A 21,806-nucleotide genomic window follows, 5' to 3' on the forward strand; every position below is an offset into this window, starting at 1 on the left:
TGTTTTCGCAGCATAGAGGACACATGGCCCCATTTACCACAACAGGAACTAACCCTTCAGTTGCGTCACAAACCTGCATTCTTTGTTTCAGCAGTAGGAAGGACAAGCACATTGTGGTGCAGGGATTTGGCAAAGCCCATCAGAGTTGTTGGATTTGGGGGTCTTTCAATCTCAGCATGAACCAGCCAACTCTGCTTTGGTTTGGGCTATGGCAGCTATCATCAGTAGAGGAAACAGAAAGGACTCTTTCAATGTGCTGTGGCAATTACTCCCAAACATCCTCTTCTCCCCCAGAAAAATAAATCACCAACAACGATGGGAAGAGTGATTGTTCTTAAGTGTGAATTACATAAGACTAAAAAAAAAGAGAAATGGCATTTTTACCTCATCTTTTCCAAGTACAGCTCTAATGCTCTTCACATGTCCAGGAAGCCAGTCTGGCGAACAGTGAGTATGGGAAATCTATCTATGTGTATATCTGTTTTATCTGCAGCCAGACTCAGAGTGAGGCGTGGACCTGCCAGCAGGACACACTTGAACCCTCCGCCGACATCCAGAGATGATGGATCAGTGTCTGTGTTTGCTTTTTATCAAGCTGTGAGAGCCGAGATGAGCTCAGATGTCTCTTTGAACACTTATCGTTAATTAAGAAGGCCTCCCCTCTTGTTTAGCCAAGGTGTGATAGCTGTGCATTGCAAAGTTTAGTACCGTCACGAGAGGAGTATCAGGGAGTTAGAATATCATGGTGAAAAAATGTAAGCAAACAGAGTTATTAAAATATACATCCCAGTTTGTTTAAAATTGCAGCAAAACCTTTCAAACTGTTTTTTTTTTTTTTTTGTGACCTGCTTTCCAATTTCCGAGGAGAATCAGCAATGCCAGAGTTGCACCCAAGGTGCGCCCCTCTTTCTCCAAACAACCATATTCTAAAGGGAGGGTTTTATGTAAAATCAATATTTTTGAGTTTTGCATCATGTTATAATGTTATTCTCTCATCAAAAACATACCTTAAGTATTGTTTTGATTCTTTAATTTATGCTTGAGAAATCCTTGAATTTCCCATGACATCTATTTTGGGGTGCCTAAGCACTTGATCATACAAAGTGCCACCTATTTCCAGAGAAATAGGTGCAGTTCCCAGCTGAGGGAGGGGCCTTAAAGATCGCCCCTCCCCCACTCTGCTCCTCCAGACTAGTGTCAGTAGCAATTAGCAAACACCTCTTGGAACTGTGCAACTGCTGAGCTTATCATACAAACTACTTCTCAGTAGTTTCTACTTTGCAACCATTCCTAGGGATGGTATTGGAAAAGAGTGTTGGAAAGAACAGGAGCTTCTTAAAGAGACAGGTCAATTTCAAGGTGTCAAATTTCTTTTAAGTTAAGTTTGATATATATACAACCTTTTTTATGACATCTGAAAGTAACATACTTACTTGATTGTGCGATAAAATTGCCCTGTGCCTAGAACATAAACAATAATGCCCCTTTAAGCTTTGAGAAAACTAACACATGCAATTTTTTTTTTACTGAGTTTGCAAACAGCGTATCATAATATCATTGTAATATGTACTTTTTTTGTCTGTTTAAATATGAAAGACACTCCCATCAAAAATATAACCTGTGTGGTGAGCAATACGTCCAATTTTAAAACTCACAACTGTTCTATGGTTAGTTAGTTGTTGCTTCCACATGCAGCTATAGAAGTGTTCTTCAAGGTGAAAATGTTTTCAAAAAGAGTCAGCAAGACAGTTTGTCCTGTTTCTTTTTTTTCTTCCATTCTAAACCCGCCATTGGTTTCAAACATATAATATATATATATATATATATATATATATATATATATATATATATGTGTGCTGACCCTTAGAATAAAGTAATAAAAAACACACCTAGAGAAGATGTATGGTCAATAGAAAACTGAACTCAAAAGAAAAAGAATAAAAGGAGGAAGAGAGATCAGCCCTCGAGCCTCTTGTAAACATGCTGTTGCTAGAGAGGCAGTGCAACGTTCTTAGTGCCACTCTCTCAACAACGCTAATTATCAACCAAAGACATGCTAATTACATAGAGCTTTATTGCTAATGTAGCAGGTCTCTATGCCAGCCGCCCACACTGTGAGCTCCGTTCCCCTACCTCTGCCTCTCCTCCCACTACAACTTCAGGCACAGCAGTAATACAGGGAGAATGATGCATGCAGTTCAGCATGCTGCTGAAGACAAGAGCTTGTGCAGTTCCACGTAAGAAATGACACACATTCTTATGAGGGAACGTTAGTTAATCTACAGCTCTGAATCCAGCTTTCCAGTTTGTTCTTGAACTCCTCCTCATCGTCCATTCATCTCAACAGGAAGTCTGCTTTGCTCTTTCCTCCCTGCAAACTCAACAAGCCTCCCACGTTCCCACATCTGTGACGTTGCTAAACAGCATCACAAACAGCTTCCAGGGAAAAATCTTGACCCTTGCTCAGACACCCCCCCCACCCCCAACCCCCGCCTTCCTCCTAACCACAATAAACGTGCTAGTGTCTGCCCTGTGGCCAATCCCTTTAGCTCACCGCAGCTCAGGCTGGAGGCCTCTTCAGATCGATTTCTCCCGCAGTGAGTTGCTCAAAAAGCACACAGTCCTCTGGGGATCAAATTGTAGGTAGTGCTCCGTAGCGCTCTCCCCCACTAGGCTCTTTAGCGTCTTTCCCCTGACACGGCTGTTTACACGTTAGCCATCCTGTGCTCCCTAATGGAGACACAGTTGAGGAAAGAGCTACAAAGAACTCTCGTCACAGGCACTTGCTGAAACATGTGACAGCTCTGTTCATGGGTTCAGCAGGGGCAGCTTTATACACCGACTACACCGGCAGCGAAGAGCTGGGTGCATTAAAAACACTGCTGCTCAAATGGACTCTAGCTTTTTAAAAGTATATCCTAAATTGATTAGTGTGATTTATAGAATCCATAAGGCCCTAAGCAGATTAAAATTTCAAAAGAGCTTGCTAGCATGAATTATAGGCAGGTAATAAAGCATGTCCTGCAAAAGCAAATAAATTGTCATGCTTTTCAGTACAGTCCATGATAATGCACCGCGTTCATTCCCTTTGTTTTCATCATTGAGGTTAGTCATATGTTGAGTGCTTAATGTAGGAACTGCATCAACACTCTTCACATTTGACTCTACCAAATGGAAAAGGCTATGAAACAATGCACTACTGAAATCAGTAACCGTTTTTGAAGTTTCAGTGTATTGCGACATGTTTGTTTATGCTGGTTTTAGACTTTAAACATGACAACGCCTGATCACACGAAGAATGGTATTAGCATAAGACAAAAATCTTCAGTGCCAAAGTACTTTTGTACACATATGTAAGCTGATTAATTTTTGTAGCTGGAGTGCTATCTGTAACAGCAAACAACTAGTCTGTCACTTACTAACTGGGCAATAAGCCTAGCAGCAGCTATATGGGAAGAAAAATATGTCCCATGCTTTTTGATCACATAGCCATCTGGATTGAGGCACTGGACCATGTGTGATATTCATTCATTACAAATCACGAATATCTATGTTCCCTCTGATGTGTTCTGTGTTTTTTAAGTGCTTGTCTTAAAAAAAACAAAAAAAAACAGATTTAGATAAGTATGCATGTGCTGCACATGAATTATGAACATAGCATTATGCTGCTATATATTATTAATTAAAAACAGCCACACAGCTTCCAAAATTCCTCCACCACAAGGGAAAAATCGGGTTTCATAAAATTAATTTAACAAAAGTCAAAATTTAGCTTGAATAACATTTAAAAAAAATTAAATAAATAAAACAAAATTGTCCGTGTGTATAACTGTCTTTAACTTTGCATTGAAAAGGATATTTTGAAACTAACAGAATCTAGATGTGCTTACATAAAAAAAAAATAAATAAAAATCATTAGTCATTATCGCTTTAAGGACTGCCTTGTATAGGAGATGTTCATAAGAAAAAGAACTTACTTTACATGACTTTATATGCCTACTCCATTAGATCAAGGCACTGCAAGGGCAAATTAGCAGACAGGGCAAAGGGCAGAAGGAGATGAACTCTGTGTGTATTCATTCAGGTCTTTTGCCCACCAGGTCTGATGGCGCTCCAGAAGCAGTTGTTGCATAACAGGTTCATGTTGGGAGCTTAAAGCTTCAGGAGCCTGACAATGTAATTTCCTGCTTGATCCACCTGCGTTGTGGTGCCTGGGCCAACAGCTCTGTTTAACGTTGCTTTGAGCCACTTTGGTGACAAGTGTCCAGAGGAAGTCAGATCAACATCCTCCTCTTAGAGGCACATCAATGCTGACAAGACACCAAGGGCAGGGTGCAGTGATTATACACCACAGGGGACAGGCTGAGAAGTCCAGATCAATAACAGACAACCTCTTGTTTGCAGGGAAGCTTAAACAGTAAGAGGAGGCCATTTAAAGAAAAATATTTTCTTGAAATTAATGACATATTGCAGAGCTTAAAGTGCCTTTTCTGAAAAGAAAAAACATGATTGATATTGCTACCGAGCCCCTTGGGGAAGACCAACAAGCTATGGGAGCAATTATTTCTTGCACTCTGTTAGGTGTGAAGTCTAAAAGAGAGAAGTAAGGGTTGCTGAATGAGTCACAAGCGCAGTTACCATCTGTCTGCTTGTGCGTTTGCGTGAGCTTGCATGTCAGGGAATGTGTTTACGTGTGCGCGCGTGTGTGTGTGTGTATGTGTTTTTCTTGTAACATACCTCCACAATATCAGAGTTGGTTCTGCTCTCGTGGGGCTCGTTGTACTCAGTGTATTTAAGGAGGACCTTGTCCATGTCTGTGCTGGCATACTGGAACAGCTTGTTAGTGCTGTTGAAGATGATCAGGGCAATCTCGCAGTCACACAGCACGCTCAGCTCATATGCCTTCTTCATCAGGCCAAACTTTCGCTTTGTAAATGTCACCTGGGTGAGAGAGAAGAGGGAAAACAAAATTAGCAAGATTAAAAGAAAGCCGAGAAGATGCAAAGACTTAAAGAAATGCAGACAGAAAAAATAAAAAAAATCTTGCAATGAAAAAAATAACGATCAAATGTATTGAGCTTCTTTTTTTTTTTTACATAGAAAAAAAAAATCACAGATTATGTACCAATCCTGCTGTAAAAAGGAAGTGACCCTGAAAAATGTCATTAGAACATCTCTTCTTCAAAAACTATCACTGTAAGGGAAACATCACTAAAGTCAAAGTGAAGTCTGCTGAGAGTTCAACATACCCTGACTGTAACAGTCCATCCACCATACCAGGAAAAAAAGAAAAAAAAGGAGGAACTGAAAATACTCTGTCTCAGTCAGATAACGGTAAAGAAGATCAGTTATTGCTTGTACATCAAAGATCACAGAGGTTTATTGTGGAACATATGGCGAGTTAAAGTTTCCACTGCCAACAAATTAAGCGTCTGGTAGAAAGAAAAAAAAAAAGCTTTTCTAACTATTTTACTCAATGCGTTATTGATGCATCACAGTGAACTAAGTTTTATAAATGTCTGGCCAAAGTATTAATTCCATTGTTTCACATTGTCATATGTTTAATTCTTTTGTGACAGACCAAAGCAAAGTGGAAGAAAAATGAAACAGAAGCTAGAGTTTTTCTTTTCTTTTTTCTTTTCACAAATACAAATCTGAAAATGTATTTCGCAAGAGTTCTATTACAATTTCAGCTACAGTTGTTTCGGGATAGATTTCTACAACTTTCTCCAACTTTCTCCAATTTACAAACTAAATTGTATTACTCATTCACCTTTGCAAATTACATACATAGAGAGATCAGAATGTTGGTTTTCCACCAAGCATTTTTCAAGATGAAGTTTGGTCTTCTTTGACCAGAGCACCTACTCTCACATGTTGCCTCACCTACAGGACTTATGGCAAATTGTGTTCTTCTGTTGACATTGACTTTTTTTGTCACTCTCAAGTCTCACTTTCTTTATTTGAATGATGGATGAAGCATTGCATTAAATAGATTTTATTTTATAACGGTAAGGACATGCAGTCAGGTAAGGCAGTGCCTCACCTGTCACCATGACCAGTAAGAAGGATTTTGGTTTTTTTTATATCTTGGATTTATACACCTGATAACTCTGTCAGTTTGTAGAACATTTGTAAAACATATTTTTATATGTAAAAAGTTTTAAAACTACATTTTTTTTTTCCTTCACAGTGCCTTGTATTCATCTTTCAGGTACAATTCTAATAAAGAAAATTGAAGGGAGTGGTTGAAACATGATGTTAAACTCTTCAGTGGCAAACACTTGTGCAAGTTGCTGTATGAGAAAACTAGCTAGACGGATAGAATGAGCTTGCTACTGAGAAAATTATTGTCTGCTTAAAGATGTTTGCGTATGCTGCAAAAGTGGTAATCTACTCAAGACAAACAACAAGGATTGTCTCATGCAACACAACCTCCCCCTCCTCCTGTCTCTGTCTCTTTATGTGGGTATGCAGCCACATCTGTGTATGTCTGTGTAAGCCCTTAAGATTAGTAGCCTTTGCTACAAAGGCATACAAAGTGGCCACATTGTGAAAATAGAACAGCCTCTATTCCTCCTATTGTTTGGATCAAAACTAGAGCAGTGAAAGTGAGTTAATTCCAGTGAGCTGCACCTGCTTTCTTTTCCAAACCATGTGTGCAAGCTCTTTAGTGGTACGGGGAAGAGGAAAAAAAAAAATGCCACTGCCAGCTTCCCTGAGCAACACTGCTTGTTGTTATTGGAATTTCTTTTTTATTTTCCTATGCGACTGTGTGTGTATTAATTACACTGGAGATCTGTCTTGACAAAGCTTTTTTACAGCGAGGAAAATGCTGCCAGAGCCGTGCCCAGCTGGTAACTAACCATCTGAGTTTGTTGATTAACTGCGTGTTTGTCTATTCTCTTCTGACGTTTAAGTGGGCCAAAAAATACAAAATAAACAGCGAATGAATACATGCTCTGAATACAATAAAGAGCCTATCACTGTGAGCATAAAGACCCTTTCAAGCCTTTAAAGAAAAGGTCTCTGTTTGTGGTGAATATGCGCCATGAATGGCTTTCTGAAGTTTATCTGTAAGGCACCGCCGTTTACAGTTTGTCTTTATAACTGTAAAATGAGACAGGCTTGAAAAGATATTGACAATTTTGAATTTCCTGAAATCATATCTCCCAAGAAGCACAACGGAAACTCAATATCAAAATCTTCCTCTCGCTCCATCCTGTTTTCCTTTCCTTCCCTCCTTCTTTCCCTCTCTCTCTCTCTTTCCATTAAGAGTGGGTATAATGCTGATATTTCTGGACCCCCCCTTTGCCTCTAAGGTTCTCCCCGAGATGCCAAAGCATCATGCTGAGAAACCTGTCAGGCAACAGGTTGAAGCCGCAGACTCGGAGAGCGTTCCAGCTCCTGACAAACTTGTGTGAGCAGCATCAGGTCACGTACCTCGGAAAACTCGCCTGATTCAGTGACGACAGGAGGAGAAAATGCTCCCCTGTGCTCTAAATACCATGCTGACATTTACAGTCATAAAGAAATGTGAAAAACACAAACCTTATCCTCATGGCTTTCAATTAACTCACAAGTTCAGACAATGTGATTAATTGTCATATCCACTATAACTTGACTCATCCACAGCTGAAACCTAAACTCCCCCAGAGGGGCCTGGGAGCCTTGCAGGGACTGAATTGCACTGCAAACTGTGCATGAGCGTGTTAGTAAGATGACAAGTCTTGCAGAACATAAGGTCAAAACAGGCTGTTGGGGTACATGGCATGTAGAGTGTTGTCTTCCTCTGGTGTTTTAATACAAGGGGCAGATGTAGGACACGACTATCTGCTATCACAGCTCCATTATCAACTGTTCACTCTGTCACTTACTCTACTGGCGCCATAAAGCTTCAAAAGTTGCCATGTCGCACAATCCGAAAGGCCATGAGGACCTAGTCTCAAAACAAAACTGACATGCTCGTTCTGTGGCTGGCAACTAATTCATCGACATAATTCTGAAGACGCAGGTTTAAAAAGTAATCTGAGCAACATTTACGCAAGTGATTCTTCAAGTCTGAAACTGGATCCATGTCCATGCGCAATCCAGATTCAGTCTTCACTTTAATTTTGGAGCATGTTTAGCTGAGATTCAACTGATAGCGCTATGGGATGCTGCTTTAAATCTTGTGATTAATCTTTACAAAGTTCACGGCAAACTACTTATATTAAACAGAACATCCCTCTATCTTTTTTTTTTTTGCACATGATTAAACTGAACTGCAAAGAGAACATGCTATGTGATGAATGATCAACATGGCATATCAAAACCGAGAGGAAGAAAGCTAGGATTATTGTAATTTCTCAGCAAAAATCTACCTGGGCAAACATCCTCAAAGATGTATTTTTATTGAAAGATTTTGTACCAAGTTGTGTCAAGTTAAAGCTAGTTTTTAATTAAAGTGGGATTTTTTTAGAACCTTTGGTGGGTATACAAACATTAATTAGGTATTACAAAAATACAAAAAATACATAGGTATATTCTAGAAGCATTAAAGAAATAAAATATTTCCATTAAAGTTAGGTTTTGTTTTGTGACTAAATGCTTAAACTTCATATACTACATTTACACTTTTGTCACATTAAAGAATGTCTTTACTTTGCACATTGCAAAAAAAGAAAAATATAATTAGAAAAGGTAATGCTGAAAGAGATAAAACAAATTTTATTGAGCTCTAGGCAGCTAACTTAATGCAGGTAGTATCATTTTTAACTTTAGATTGTTGGACAGTTTTTTTTCTTTTCATTTTTTTCATTTTTTTAAAGTTTACTTGCTTAATTAGTACAGTGTCCTGTTGCAGTTTAAGTTGGGTTCATTTAATCTGCTTATACTTCAGTGAAAGAAAGGCATGTTATCTGTTGAAGTGTCAAAAGTCATTAAATTGATGAAAAATAGTTTAAAATGTCTTGTAAATCTCATTAAGTTTTACGTTTACAAATCAGACGAACTTAGCTTCATAAACAAGTGTAGGTATAAAGTGACATTTTGTTTCTTGTAGGCAGAGAGCAAATTTTTAAATGCCACCTGGCTTTTCTCATCAGTACAAAACTTTTGTGGGAAACATATTTTAAACCTCTCACTTTATCATCATGCCATTTTTACAGCTAAAAGAAGGAAAGAATCAAATCAAAATTGTTTTGAGTCTCGAATCTTGAATGCGGAACTGCATGCATGCTTTTCCCACATATCATAATTCACACGTACGCTGACTTTAACAGCGCCGCGGGAAGAGAATGAGTGCGATAATGAAAAGCCTAAACTGACCAAACAATAACAGCCGCATAAATATCACACCACACCCACATATCTCAACCTGACACATACAACCTGCTACCTCCAACACACGTATGTAACAAAAAAAAAACCCATATCCGCAAACACACACGGTGCACGGTGGTCTGATTACACAATTTAAAAATAAAGCTACTTGGCATGTATATGAATGTTGGCGAGATGACAAGTGGTCGGTTAAATACTCAATGTGGGATGTGCTAATTTGTGATGAATCTCATCAACAGAGGTTTTCTGTTCTGATCTTTGCTGTCATGGCTTGAGGACACTTTCCAACATGTGTGGCCTCATGTGACCTTTTTGTTTTCCATGGCTATCTGAGAAATCCTTTATTTGCAATTTCAAGAACACATCAGTACCCCAAGCAGCTGCTGTAAGCTGTTGCTCTGACCTGTTTTTTTTCAGCAGCTGGTAGAGACATGCAGACGTAGGTGCACTTTAAATTTGCTGTTTTTTGACACGTTTTCAGTGGTAGAAATAATAATAAACCAAGATGACAGAATTTAAAAAAAAAAAAAAAGACATTCCCAGATGGAAACCACCCGTATGTGGTCACAACCTTTTCCTCCTCGGCTCATCAATACTATTAGACACAACACTTTATTATCATCAGATGACATGACAGCGTTTTGGGTTGTGGGAAACTGGACGGGTTTAAGTGTGAGTGTAAACCTAATTGTTTCTGTTCACAGCACACTGGCAACTGGGGTGTGGTGCCTGCCGTCACATAGCACACAGAACATTACAAGTGTCAAAGCTTTTCACATCCCCATGAGCAAACGTTTTGAGCTAATGGCTCATAAAACGAAAGGTTTTAGTGGGATATTTAAATATGTATTTCTGTATGTACAACAAGCACTAATCAGAGATTTTTGTAGGCTAAACATCAAATACTCTTATTTAGTGTATTCTTATATCTAAATCCTCTCACATTCCAAAACTGATCAGTAATATACGGTGGAGATTATTTAGCACAACCTTAAAGAAGTACACATCTATTTGTTCACCCATATCCTCCTCCTCAGCCATCTTCCCAGGGGAGATTGCGACATATGCAGTTTAACACACATGCCCACGCAAATTCATTCACACACACAGACACACAAACACGACTTGGTAATCACTGAACCATGTTACCTTTACCTGCTGTCACCTCCCGCTTATGCTATTTTTTTTTTCCAATTATTTTTTTATTATATCTATAATTATTAAGAGATATTGTCAGAAGAGACATGGACCAACATATCTAATAATATTTAGTGATGAAAAATGCCCTGTTTTACCTTACTGACCGGGTCACTTTTTCCAGGAAGACTTAAGAGAATCAAAGAAAAGGAGGGATATATTCTGATTCTGCACCACAAAAAGAGTGAGAAAAAGACAGGAGGGACAAGGAGAGAGAGAGAAAAAGTGGGGGTGGATGCACAGGAAGCACATTTGTATGCATTTCCTCTCATAACAGGAAGAGGCCAGTGGCTTCCCCTTCACAATGGCTTCGCTTCTGCTTCCCACCTCCTGCCTTCTTCCCTGGGGGAGGAGGAGGTGAAGGGAGAGGAGGAGTGGATAGACAGGCACCCGAAAACTGCTGGTTAATAAACCAAACAGACACACAAAACAAACTCACACACACACACACACAAACACAGAAATGTCAGTCACCTATGAAGAATTTGTCTCAAGACAAACACTTATTCTATTGTCACAGTAGAGCAGGAAGCCAGGGGCTTACGCAAAAGGAATAAGTGGAGTCGGGGACCTTGGCCTGAACTCTGCATCACAGCCAGAGAAGCTGCTAAGAGAGGCATTATGACAAAAGAGGCTTTGTCCCACCTCTAATATATTCTATGCTCCTTTTTCTCTTCAAAACCACACTTATCATCCTCGTGTGTGCTTTCGTTGTACCATATGAACTGAGGGCAGTAGCCTCCTAAGAGTTTTTGATTCGGTTTCTAAAATGGAAAGACGAGTTCACCTTAATGACTACCTGTTAACCAGAGAAAATGATCAAAATTTAATTTAGCCAGTTTAAGCTGGAGGTCCCAAATTGCACACCAGTTCAAATTGTTTTAACCGGTAATTTGGTTTCGTTGAAGATGTGACTTGGCTATGTCCGTCTGCATGTTCCTGTTTGTGCTGGAAAACTACAGCTAGAGAAGAATGATTAAAAATAAGTGGAAGCTGCATCTCTGGGTCCAAGTTAGTGGTTGGAATGACAGAAATAACTTTGCTGCTGTTTGTCTGAGGTAGGCCAACTTTCAGAGCAGAAGGAGAGCTGACACATCTGCATGGCACGGTGCATTTTATTCACTTTATTTCAATTAGTTCAAGCTAATAAAAATTAATCCTAAAGTTGACTTTCACACTTTAGACATTAGTCGCTTTATTGCTCCAACAAAGTTACATTTTTAATATTTAAGCAACAACAAAAAAAAAGAATTAAACTGATTGAGAAAAGAAAATAATTTAATTTGTAGTTTCTACATAATTGGAGGGACTGTTTTTTATTCAAACTTTTAGACAACATATATGAGAATCTTTTCATTGTTAAATTATCTTTAAAACATCTCCAATGAAAATCCCACAATGAACATGTGCTCTGAAGGTCTAATGAATCTGCTTTTTTGATCAGAAAAGCAAAGGGGAAAAAGGATGCAAACTTGATATTTTTTCTAATGTGAACATGGAAACAACCTAAGTGCAAAATGTACAAAATTGCTGTTTTCACCGATTTACAGCAACTTCACATCAAACCAACAGCTTTAAATTACTTTATAGTTCATGAATGTCCTGCCAATTTTACTGTTTATCACTGTTAAATATACAGATTTTATTTGATTTTTTACAGTGTGGGTCAGACCGCTCTTTAGGTTCACAAAACCGAGGATAAGACAATGAAGGATTTGAAGTTTTGAACTAAGACGTTGTTTGTTTCTTCCAGTTAGGGGTAGCAATTCCAAGCTGGTAACAAATGTTTAAAATGTTCTCAAAATAATACTGAAGTTTTATGTTTGACTCAATTTGCAGTTTACTTAATAAAAATATATATATATAATTTTTTATGATTTGGAAAATAAAACTAGGATTCTTACGTCTTAAATTACGTTTTAAATAATTTCTGTTTAGCACAAAATTATTCTGGTTTCACCAGTCAAGGTATTTTGGACAATAAAATAGAGCTGATCAAACACAGTGAGGATTTAACGTAGCACAGATAATCAGATGCTACTTTCAGCTGCGTTGTATGGCCATATTTTCTTATGATGCTTACATTGTAACCCAGAAGCAATTCCAAACTCCCTATTAATTGTAAACGACAACGAGAAACAACATGGGGCTGCCTTGGACACAATGGCGCCCGAGGTGGAGAGCCGTATCGTCCAGATCAAAATCCCCCAATAATGGTGGATAATGTAATTAATGTGCAGGAATGAAACAAACAAAAATGATTTGCAGACATACAATTTAAAAGAGATTGTGCGATCTTTGTGGGCCTCTCTCAGGTGAGATCCTGTAGTGGCGAGCAGATGACAGCGAAGGAGTGCCACTCGCCGTGGTAGGAGAGGGAGACGACTGAAGGTGGGAAACAGGGAATTAGAGGAGGAGGAGTTCAGGGGTGAGGAGTTACCCTGTGGGCCTCATTATTTTCCTGCTGTTAATTTTTCTCACACGTTTTCTCGCCCGAGCGCTGTTGATTGGGAGGGAAGAATGCATTGCTGGCTGAAACAAAAAGACCCCTTCTTTTGTCTTTGCTGCTGCAGTTCACATAGCGAGAAGTAGATAAGAGGAAAACAGACACAGAAGGACATGAAAACATTTTTTTTTTTTTTATTCTCCTCCCCAGCTAAGTGTGAGCGACTTATTTTGAGGGAGCTGAGAAACCCAGTTGTTTTACTTCCTGTTGCTGATGACCTGATCCATGTTTAACCTTTGGCCCCTGGGTCCCTTCCCTTTGGAGACCACATGTCCCACACAAGGACAAACAGAGACACACACACACACACACACACACACACACACACACACGTTCATGCAAACAAGTCATCCTAAATTAAGCCCACTGAGTGTACTGGCTGGAGAGGTAACACTAATTAGGGCCAATTGCAGTAAATTAGTTGATCCCCATGACGGGCTAGACAGAGAAAGATGTGTTGTAGATGTTTGCATATAAATGAAAGCGTGTGTTTGTGAATTCAGCGTACACAAAGCCAGTAAATGTAGCATGTAAAATATGCATGTGATAGAATAATCAGCTACCTCTATGTGTATGCGCACCCACACCTGTACTTGTATCTTCTACCATAGGAGCATTTGCCTGCCTGTGTGTGTGCAGATCAAGAGAGTCTGCTCTCTGTTTGCAGCCCATGAGTTTATGACACAGGGGCCTCTTTCATGTGCCCGAGGCTGGGAGAGGGTATGAGTGGTCGGGCGGCTTGGAGCCAGGGTTCACACACTGCTGCCCACTGTCCGGAGCTCCGGGCAGCCAGTCAACACCAGGGAGGCCTAGCCCTTCTGCCACCGCTCTCGGGAAGTGTTTCGGGGCCCGGGGGTGGCAGTCCAAAGTGGCCGCCCAGAGAGAGCCAGGCGCCGTGCCCAGTGTGATCCTGCCGCTGTGAGGAGTGCAGGAGGGGAAGGAATGGGAGGCAGCACCGCTCTGTAGGTGGCAAGGTAGCGCTGACAGCTCCACAGAGTGGTGCCACTCCAAAGACGGTAGCGTTATGGAGTGTGTAAGAATCCAGGATGAACTGCAATAAATTTCAAAATAAGGCATGACGCACACTTTTGCAGCTTTTTTAAAACTTAAAGCTCATATTTTTTTCTCCCCTATAGCTGAAGTTGTATTTTTCTTTTTTTTGTATTGCAGGTAAAATAAGCTTTGATATGTTTGGAGGGATAGCTAAGGATGTTTTTTAAATGATGCTCTGTTAAAAGGTTACGTAGAGTTAATAACTTAACTGGGCCAAATAACCCTAGTGTTATTGTTATCTAAGGTAAATCCACATTAGTTGGTTCAGTGTCATGGCAACCTGTAAATCCTGTAAATTTGTGTTGGAGGATTATTTCGCTACCAGATCATTTATTTTCAGTAGTGTTAGCATCCATTGCTATGGTACAATGATAGCCAGGGCAGTGAGACACTGACTTTAAGCTGAGAAGGTTGTTGATTCTTTTGGGTTCCCATCAGAGTTTCTAAGAAAAGTGTAATGCATTGTTAAATGTTTTACATTTAATCACAATTATGTTTTTTTTTCATAATTAGAGTTCTTTTAAATTGGTAAATGTCCACTTTGGTCTTGGCCACTCTTGCACTGGCCATTAGCTTCAGCCAATGGGATCAACTTATCTGGATTTATGCTAAATGAAGACGTCAAGAGAGTCACCGACTGAATGTTAGATATTTTGGATTGTAACCTTTTAACATAATCTCACTTCACAATTCTGAACTATCCTTTTAAGTAGACAGGCAAGGTTTTAGGGATACAAAAACTGAAATATGTTATGAATGTGAGGTAGAGAGCAGTCATCTGGTGTTTATTTGGCTTAGACGTGGGACATTTCCTCAAAAAGGAAGTGAAAATATGCAAAAGCAAGGCTTCTGTTTTTTTTTTTGTTTTGTTTTTTTTTTTCGCAAAGGAAGAAATTTTTAGTTTCTGTGTCTGTCTCAGTCTTGTGATGTCCTCCTCCCCTAAACAAAATGACATCACCTATTTAAGCTCATGGTTCAATAAGAGAGCGGTGCTTTCCGAATAACTTGGTGAGGTCATGTCAGGAGGAGTTATTATTTCCATAAAACAGCAGCTATTAATGATTATTATCACTTTAAAGATCAAAACAAGAAAAATGCAGCGATTTATTGATTTTCCTTTCCGTGAACCCTTTTCTCTCTGCTCAGTTTCCTTCTCCTTCCTCCTCTCCCTGTAAATAAAGCCAAGATATCTGAGGCATCGATTCCCCTCAGGTGTCCTTCCTGTCTCTCTCTTCCCCTCCTTATCCTCAGGAGTCAGAGAGCTTGGTGCAGCTTGCAGGCATAGGCTAAGGCGGAGGTGAGGGAGAGGGCCTGAGATAACACTGAGGGAGAGTGGGTGCTGCAACACGATAGTTATAGTCCTCATGTAACATTCCTGTGACCTCCCCCTTGCTCTTGCTCTGTCTCTTGGTCCGCCTGCCTGTCTCTTTCAGTAACAGAAAACTGGCATAAGAGCAAATGCTTTTACATATATATATATTTTTCCCAGTCAAACTTCATTTACCTAGATTTTTTTTGTTTGTTTTTTCTTAAAGGGACATTTTTATTTATTTATTTATTTATTAAAACACAATTTTGTAAAGTTTTTATCAGTACTGTGATGGATGTCATAATATGATAAGCTTTTAGAAAACAAAATGGACTGATTCATTTATTAAGATATAATATGTCAATTTATTAAGATATAATATGTCAAAAATGCTTAAAAATGCTAATAGTTGCTACTATAAATATGTTTAACCTGTATGACAGCTATGATGGACCCTGAACTTCTCCCAGTCAGTCTTCTAACCTAACGGGGTGTTCTTGCTGTTTTTCTAACTGGGAACGCTAAAATGGTCACCATCCAACTGCAAATAAAACACGCCATACATCCCGAGAAGGCTTAACAGCTAACCAGACAAGTTTTAGCTTATTTTAGCGATTTTTAAACAGCTAAAATGAAAAGGATCTGTATAAGTAACAGCATTTTAACCGTCTTTATTTTCACAAAAGACCATTGTTAGTTTTTTGCTGTTTTCTAAGCTTGAAATCTGTGTTACAACAATGCTAAACTTCCCATGTGTGAAGCTGCAGGCTGTCACTGTATGTCAAGTCTGTCTGATAAACTGGTTCTGAGTCATTCAGCATAATTTCCAAATAGCTACTAGATCTGAAAAATGTTAATATTTACTCCACTCTTGACAAACTTAGAGCAGAGATTCAGCTTGAAGTTGGTCAGGCGTATTGACATGGAGATTTCTTAGCTTAAACTACATTGACAACATTAACATTGGTCTCTTGTGAAAGAATAGGCAGTGAGTACTGAGTTTTTCCACACAGATATAAATAAACTCAATTTGAGATGTTTTAGAATTGAACAGGAAACTAAAATGATGACTAATTGTGAGATAGTGCTCTGGCACACTCATTGCAAAATAACATATTTTTACTTCAGGTAAGGGAACTAATCCTGATAAAAACTTAAAACTTAAAACAATCCAAACTATCCCTTGAGATATCCTTGACTGTCCTCAAATTATGTCCTCAAGATCATTAATTCTGGCCTGAAGCAACATGGGAGCATGCCTGTATAAACCCAAGAATAAAGATGCCTCAGCAACGACAGAAATGGGTCTGTGTATGTGTTTGACCTGTGATCCAGAGGCCACCTTAGCAGCGTATGGATCCAATTGGAGCTGCCAGGAAGCTGACAAAGTGTCAGTGGTCAGCCATGCCACAGGAAGTGATCGATTGTGGGCCTCAAGGGCAGAGAGAGAGCTCTGTCTCTGTCTATTTCCTGCCACAGACTATAGTGTCTACTTCTAACTCTCTGTCCACTATTAGCTCATTTTATATATATCTCTCAAGTGATGCCAGCTGTTGTCGCAAAGTGTTTTGTACATCAATATGTCCCTTATTAGGACTGTTGTTTAGCTTAAACTGGTTGATTTTAAATGCTCTGCGACTTGGTACCGATTCTAATCAAAACAAAAATGGAGCTGCAGCATTTGTTTTCCAGCGTGTCACTTTAACTATTCCATCTCTGTTTGGTTGTTTATTTATGTTTTACTCCACCCAGACACTCGTGAGCTGCTGCCCTCTTCCCGGTAATATTCCACTGGCAGTGAGCTAAAATGTGCATTGTGACAGGTTGGTTGGGTAAAGGACACTTCAGCTGCAGCTGTGTGGTAGTGATGTGGAATTAATTTTAAAATGTACAAATGTGAAGCCCCAATTATTTTTTTTTACACTTAAGAGAAATATACAGCAACTCCTCCACCAAAAATGTAAAGCCCCAGACATCATGTCACAGCCATCAGTATATTGTTTTAGAATTTTTTTTTTTTTGCACAAGTCAGCACAACACTATGAAATGGAAGGCAAAGATTTCTTTCAAAGTTTTTCATTAATAAAAATCTGAAAAGTATAGTGTGCTTTTATACGTCTGTATAAGCTTTACACTGCTAAGGACTAAAACATTTTGATATACACCCCAAGCTCAATCAGATGGGATGATGAATGTCTGTCTACATGAATTTCTAAGTTCAAGTCAATGATTCTCAATTGGACCTAGGTCTCGACTTTCATTGGGGCATTCGATCAAATCAATATGTTTTGAGATAAACTCTTCCATTGCAGCTTTGACTGTATTTTGAACACAATTGTTCTGTAGAAGTAAGTTGAACCTCTTCCTCTAAGATGTGTTATTAAAAGATTGCTCTGTGTTTATCTGTCAATCGTCCCATCACCTCTGAACAGCTACCTATTTCCTGCTTAAGCATCCCCACAGAATTATGTTGCCATGGACATGTCTTCAAAGAAGACAATATGTTCTGCTTAATGTCAAACGTTCATTTTTCTGCCACACGTAGCTTTTGTATGCAAACTAAAAAAATAAAAAAAGTCACTCTTTTTTCAAATGTTTTGTTCAGTCCTGCACATTACTTTCTACAATGCCTTTCCAAATGTTTGAAATTCACATTTGCAATTCTGCATTATATTTTCTTCTTGCAGAACTTCCTTGACCAGTCTAGTGTATTTCTTGGTCTTAATGATGGTATGTGTTCACTAATGTTTAAAGGCTTTTCACGAAATAACTTAAAAAAAAAACAATCAGTTGAGATCGCTTCCATCACCTTCACAATTACATTCCAGTTTGTGGTGGTCTAGCACATACATTCCTAATGAAATAAACTAAAGTTTTTGGTTTGCGATCTAAGAAAAGGTAAAAGTTTAAGATATATGGATACTTCTGAAAGGCATTAAATAAGTAGATTTCCTGCATACACCTTTCCTTTCCCCAGTTCACATATTGCCCAGACTCCCAGAAGACCTTCATTGTTGAGGGCTACTGGGGGTGTAGGGTGTTTCTCCTTTCTTCCTCCCTCCTCCAGCCTTTTCTCTCCCCCCATTCTCGTACTCATCCATCCTCCCACCCCCTCGGGACTTACCTGTCTGTTGCGTTCATCCATAATCCGCGTGATCTGAATCTTTTTCCTCCCCATCGTCCCCGTCTCTTTCTTTTTCTTCTCTTTCTGAATAACTCAAAGCTTTCTTCTTTCTTTTCTCTCACTCTCTGTCTCTCCTCTATTCTTCTTTTTGCTCCTCTTTCTCTTCACTCTTGCACTCCTGCTATCTCTTATCTAGCTTTTTTCTTCTTTCTATTTGTTCCAATCACCTCAAAGATTCCAGCATCTGTACCTGCAAGACAGAGAGGGAGGGGTAAGCAGAGAATAAGCATTAAATGAAATGAAATATGGCAAAATAGTGAGAGGGGAAAAAATATATAAAAGTAGCATCACGGCAGCCACAAGGGAGGGTGAAGAAAGACAAAGAATCTGTCAACAATGTTGTGAGAAATGCTGTGTTTTTCTCTGTCGATATCATGCAAATCAGTTTTTGCATTTTTTTTATTTTTTATTTTTTTACCGAGGCACCCACTATGAGAGAAGACAGCGCTGTCAGGATCTCGCCTCGTTCTTTGACAGTGTTTTGGATGTGCCACTAACTTAAATGCTCTAATCACCAACACTATTACATTACCTCGGCTCTGAGAAACACGTTTTATGTCTCTCCCTTGAAACAGCACTGTATATTGACAGTAGAACTTGCCAGCCATGTACTTTTACTACTCTATCTGCAGTCCATATCACATCTGCCGGCGAGGCAGATGTGAGCTACAGGATAAGTGGCAGACGTAAAAGCGGAGCCCGGGTCTCGCCACGTTCTGGCAAAACAAAGCCACAAGGAGAACACGAAAAAATGCTCCCTTTCTCTGAAAGTCGCACTAGGATCGAACGCAACTCCTGCTTACACTTAATCCAGCTGGAGAAACTGCAAGTCAGTGACACCACCTGATTAATAGTAAAAAACTGTACTTTTGTGTGAACAGCTGAGGGTGTAGAAACCCTCACTCAGGTGGAGCGCTGCAGCTTTATGTGCAGGACTGCACCCACGAGGAAAAGAGAACCGCGCTCCAAAAACTTTGAACGGCTGTCCGTGTGCATGCGTGTGCATAGGTGTGCATGCACGCACACACACACACACACACACACACACACACACACACACACACACACACGTGTACGTGTGTGTGTGTGTGCACTCTTGTATGAGCCTGGCTAAGCCCGAGCTCCAGAGCATCTCTCTGGAGTGCTAAAGTAGGCCAACCCAATCTATCTCGGGGAGGAGCAGAAGAACTGTTGTTGTGTTTTCTTTTGACAGTAGAGGTGATAACGTCCCTCGTTATGCAAATGAGCATCCCATTATTTAAGCTCAGTGCAATGCAGGGGAGCTGTCAGCGCCGTCACATAAGAAAAAAAAAAATCTTCCATCTACCCTGCCTTTTTTTCTCTACTTTCCCCTTCTTCTCTCTTCTCTCCTTTCTGAACCACATTTCCGGCACCTGGCAGCACAAGCATCAGACATTGATGTGGAAGACGACACCACTTCACCAAAAGACATGTCAGTCTCAGTCTCTCTCTCTATCACTCTCTGTCTCTCTTTTCTCAAACACCCTTGCTCTTTTTCCTCACTCTCTCATATTCTCTCCTTTTGCATACTCCCATACACATATTCGAACATTGTAATGTGCTCTTCTTCCTTTTTATTTTTTTTTTTACTCTTCCCTAACCCGAATCCATGTATTTATTGAGTAACATGCCCAAAGGAGTACAAGGAAGATCCAAACCTCTTAGATGTAGTGCAGGACACTGCTATGCACTTGACCTTTTTGTGCTTGTGAGTAGGACATTGATAATGAAAGCTTGTAATGGAGACAACCAGGGATACTTTGGCTCTTAGTGACAGACCAAGGCCTTTGGCAACAGCACACAACTTTGTTCCATGTTCAACAGAAAATGAAGACGATAAAAGGACACTACAAAAACTCTAATAAACTAATATTTGCCATTTTGCATTTTTAAAGTTATTTTTTTTTCATAAATATTCATGTAATATAAAATTATGTTTTATTTAATCGTGAATGTTTTTTGATAGGAAAAGAGACAACCATCTATCAAAAGACAATAAACTATTCTCAAATGCGTCTGTTACATTTATATTTTTATTTAATTGGCACATCAAAAATTATTTATCTACTTCTCAGTAATCAGAGGAAAAACTATCAAACATTTCTTATACTTGCTGATCAGCTCTTTGAATGTTTCCACTGGGATTTAACTTTTTATCTTTGGTGATATGATTCATGTCCACTGAAAACCTTCCTTGCCATTATCATTTAAATACATATTTTCATTTTTTTTAACTATACCTAGTCAAAATAAATGAATGTATGCTTAAAACACAAAAGCAATTATTATTTACCTTCTGTTTTAAATAAGTCAGATCATGGCAATCATTTTTGCTTCTAAAGAAACACCATCACCATAATTGTTCTATATTTTACAGATCAGTCAACCAAAAACTGCCATTACATGAAAAACGAATACAATGTGGGACAATGGAGTCTAAAGAATAAAGAAATGATAGACAAAAAAAAAGAAAAAAAAACTTTTAGAGATTTGGAATACACCCACCCATGGAAGTATTGAAATGCTGCGTTCGTCAGCTAACACAACGATCAGACTGAACCATTATAACAATAAAACGAAGATCCTAAATAATACTGTGGCAGCTCTAAAGAGGCTATCCAAAACATCTTAGCATTGCTCTGCGCAAACACACCCATCCATAGACAGGAAAACAAAGAGCTGCCCTCTGGTACTCAACAAAAAAGGATGTTGTCAGACAAACTAGGATTACAAGCCAGCACTAAGGCGCTTGGCACAAGACAGCCAGACAAGGATATCAATCAAGCCGGAGTACCTCAATCACAGGCTGACAGCATCATCCCCTCCCAAGTCTTTGTACTCAACATTACCCAGCCTGGGCATCACTCCAAACAAGGGAGGCATTACCTCCGTGATCCCTGCCTCCTGGCCTCCACCTCCTCCCTCTAGTTCCTCGTGCAGCTCGCTAAGCAGAGCTGAAACTCTCAATGTCAACACCCGCTGGGGCAACACCTTAGGCCTTACGTAACGTTAACACTAAGATTAAGCCTGTGTCCTGAACATTTAATCCCCGATTCTGGCTCTCGGCACCAACTAGCACTCCCCTGAGGTGAGGTTCTGCTGCCACTTAGCCCCGTATTGATGCCTCCTCGACTCAGCCAGCTTCCCCTATGCCTTTTCATCTGTGCTTCGTCTACCTCCTCCTACACAACAGGGCAACTTGCCTCCCCCCT

At 39.5% G+C, this 21,806-nt stretch overlaps 1 protein-coding gene across 14 annotated transcripts in view; it reads right to left on the reverse strand.

Moving 5' to 3' along the window:
- mef2cb (myocyte enhancer factor 2cb) overlaps window positions 1-21,806 on the reverse strand; it is an 83,694-nt gene that overhangs the window by 27,777 nt on the left and 34,111 nt on the right. For all 14 annotated transcript variants that reach the window (XM_016676760.1, XM_016676766.1, XM_016676769.1 and 11 more), the window contains 2 exons: window positions 18,514-18,763; window positions 4,738-4,941 (listed from right to left, as the gene is read on the reverse strand). In XM_016676760.1, coding sequence (XP_016532246.1) covers window positions 4,738-4,941; window positions 18,514-18,567 — 258 coding nt within the window. In that variant the 5' untranslated portion in view covers window positions 18,568-18,763. The remainder of the gene's footprint in view (window positions 1-4,737; window positions 4,942-18,513; window positions 18,764-21,806) is intronic.

This window comes from Poecilia formosa, unplaced genomic scaffold (assembly GCF_000485575.1).
Source record: "Poecilia formosa unplaced genomic scaffold, Poecilia_formosa-5.1.2 Scaffold5, whole genome shotgun sequence".
In the NCBI taxonomy this organism is placed as follows: Eukaryota; Metazoa; Chordata; class Actinopteri; order Cyprinodontiformes; family Poeciliidae; genus Poecilia; species Poecilia formosa.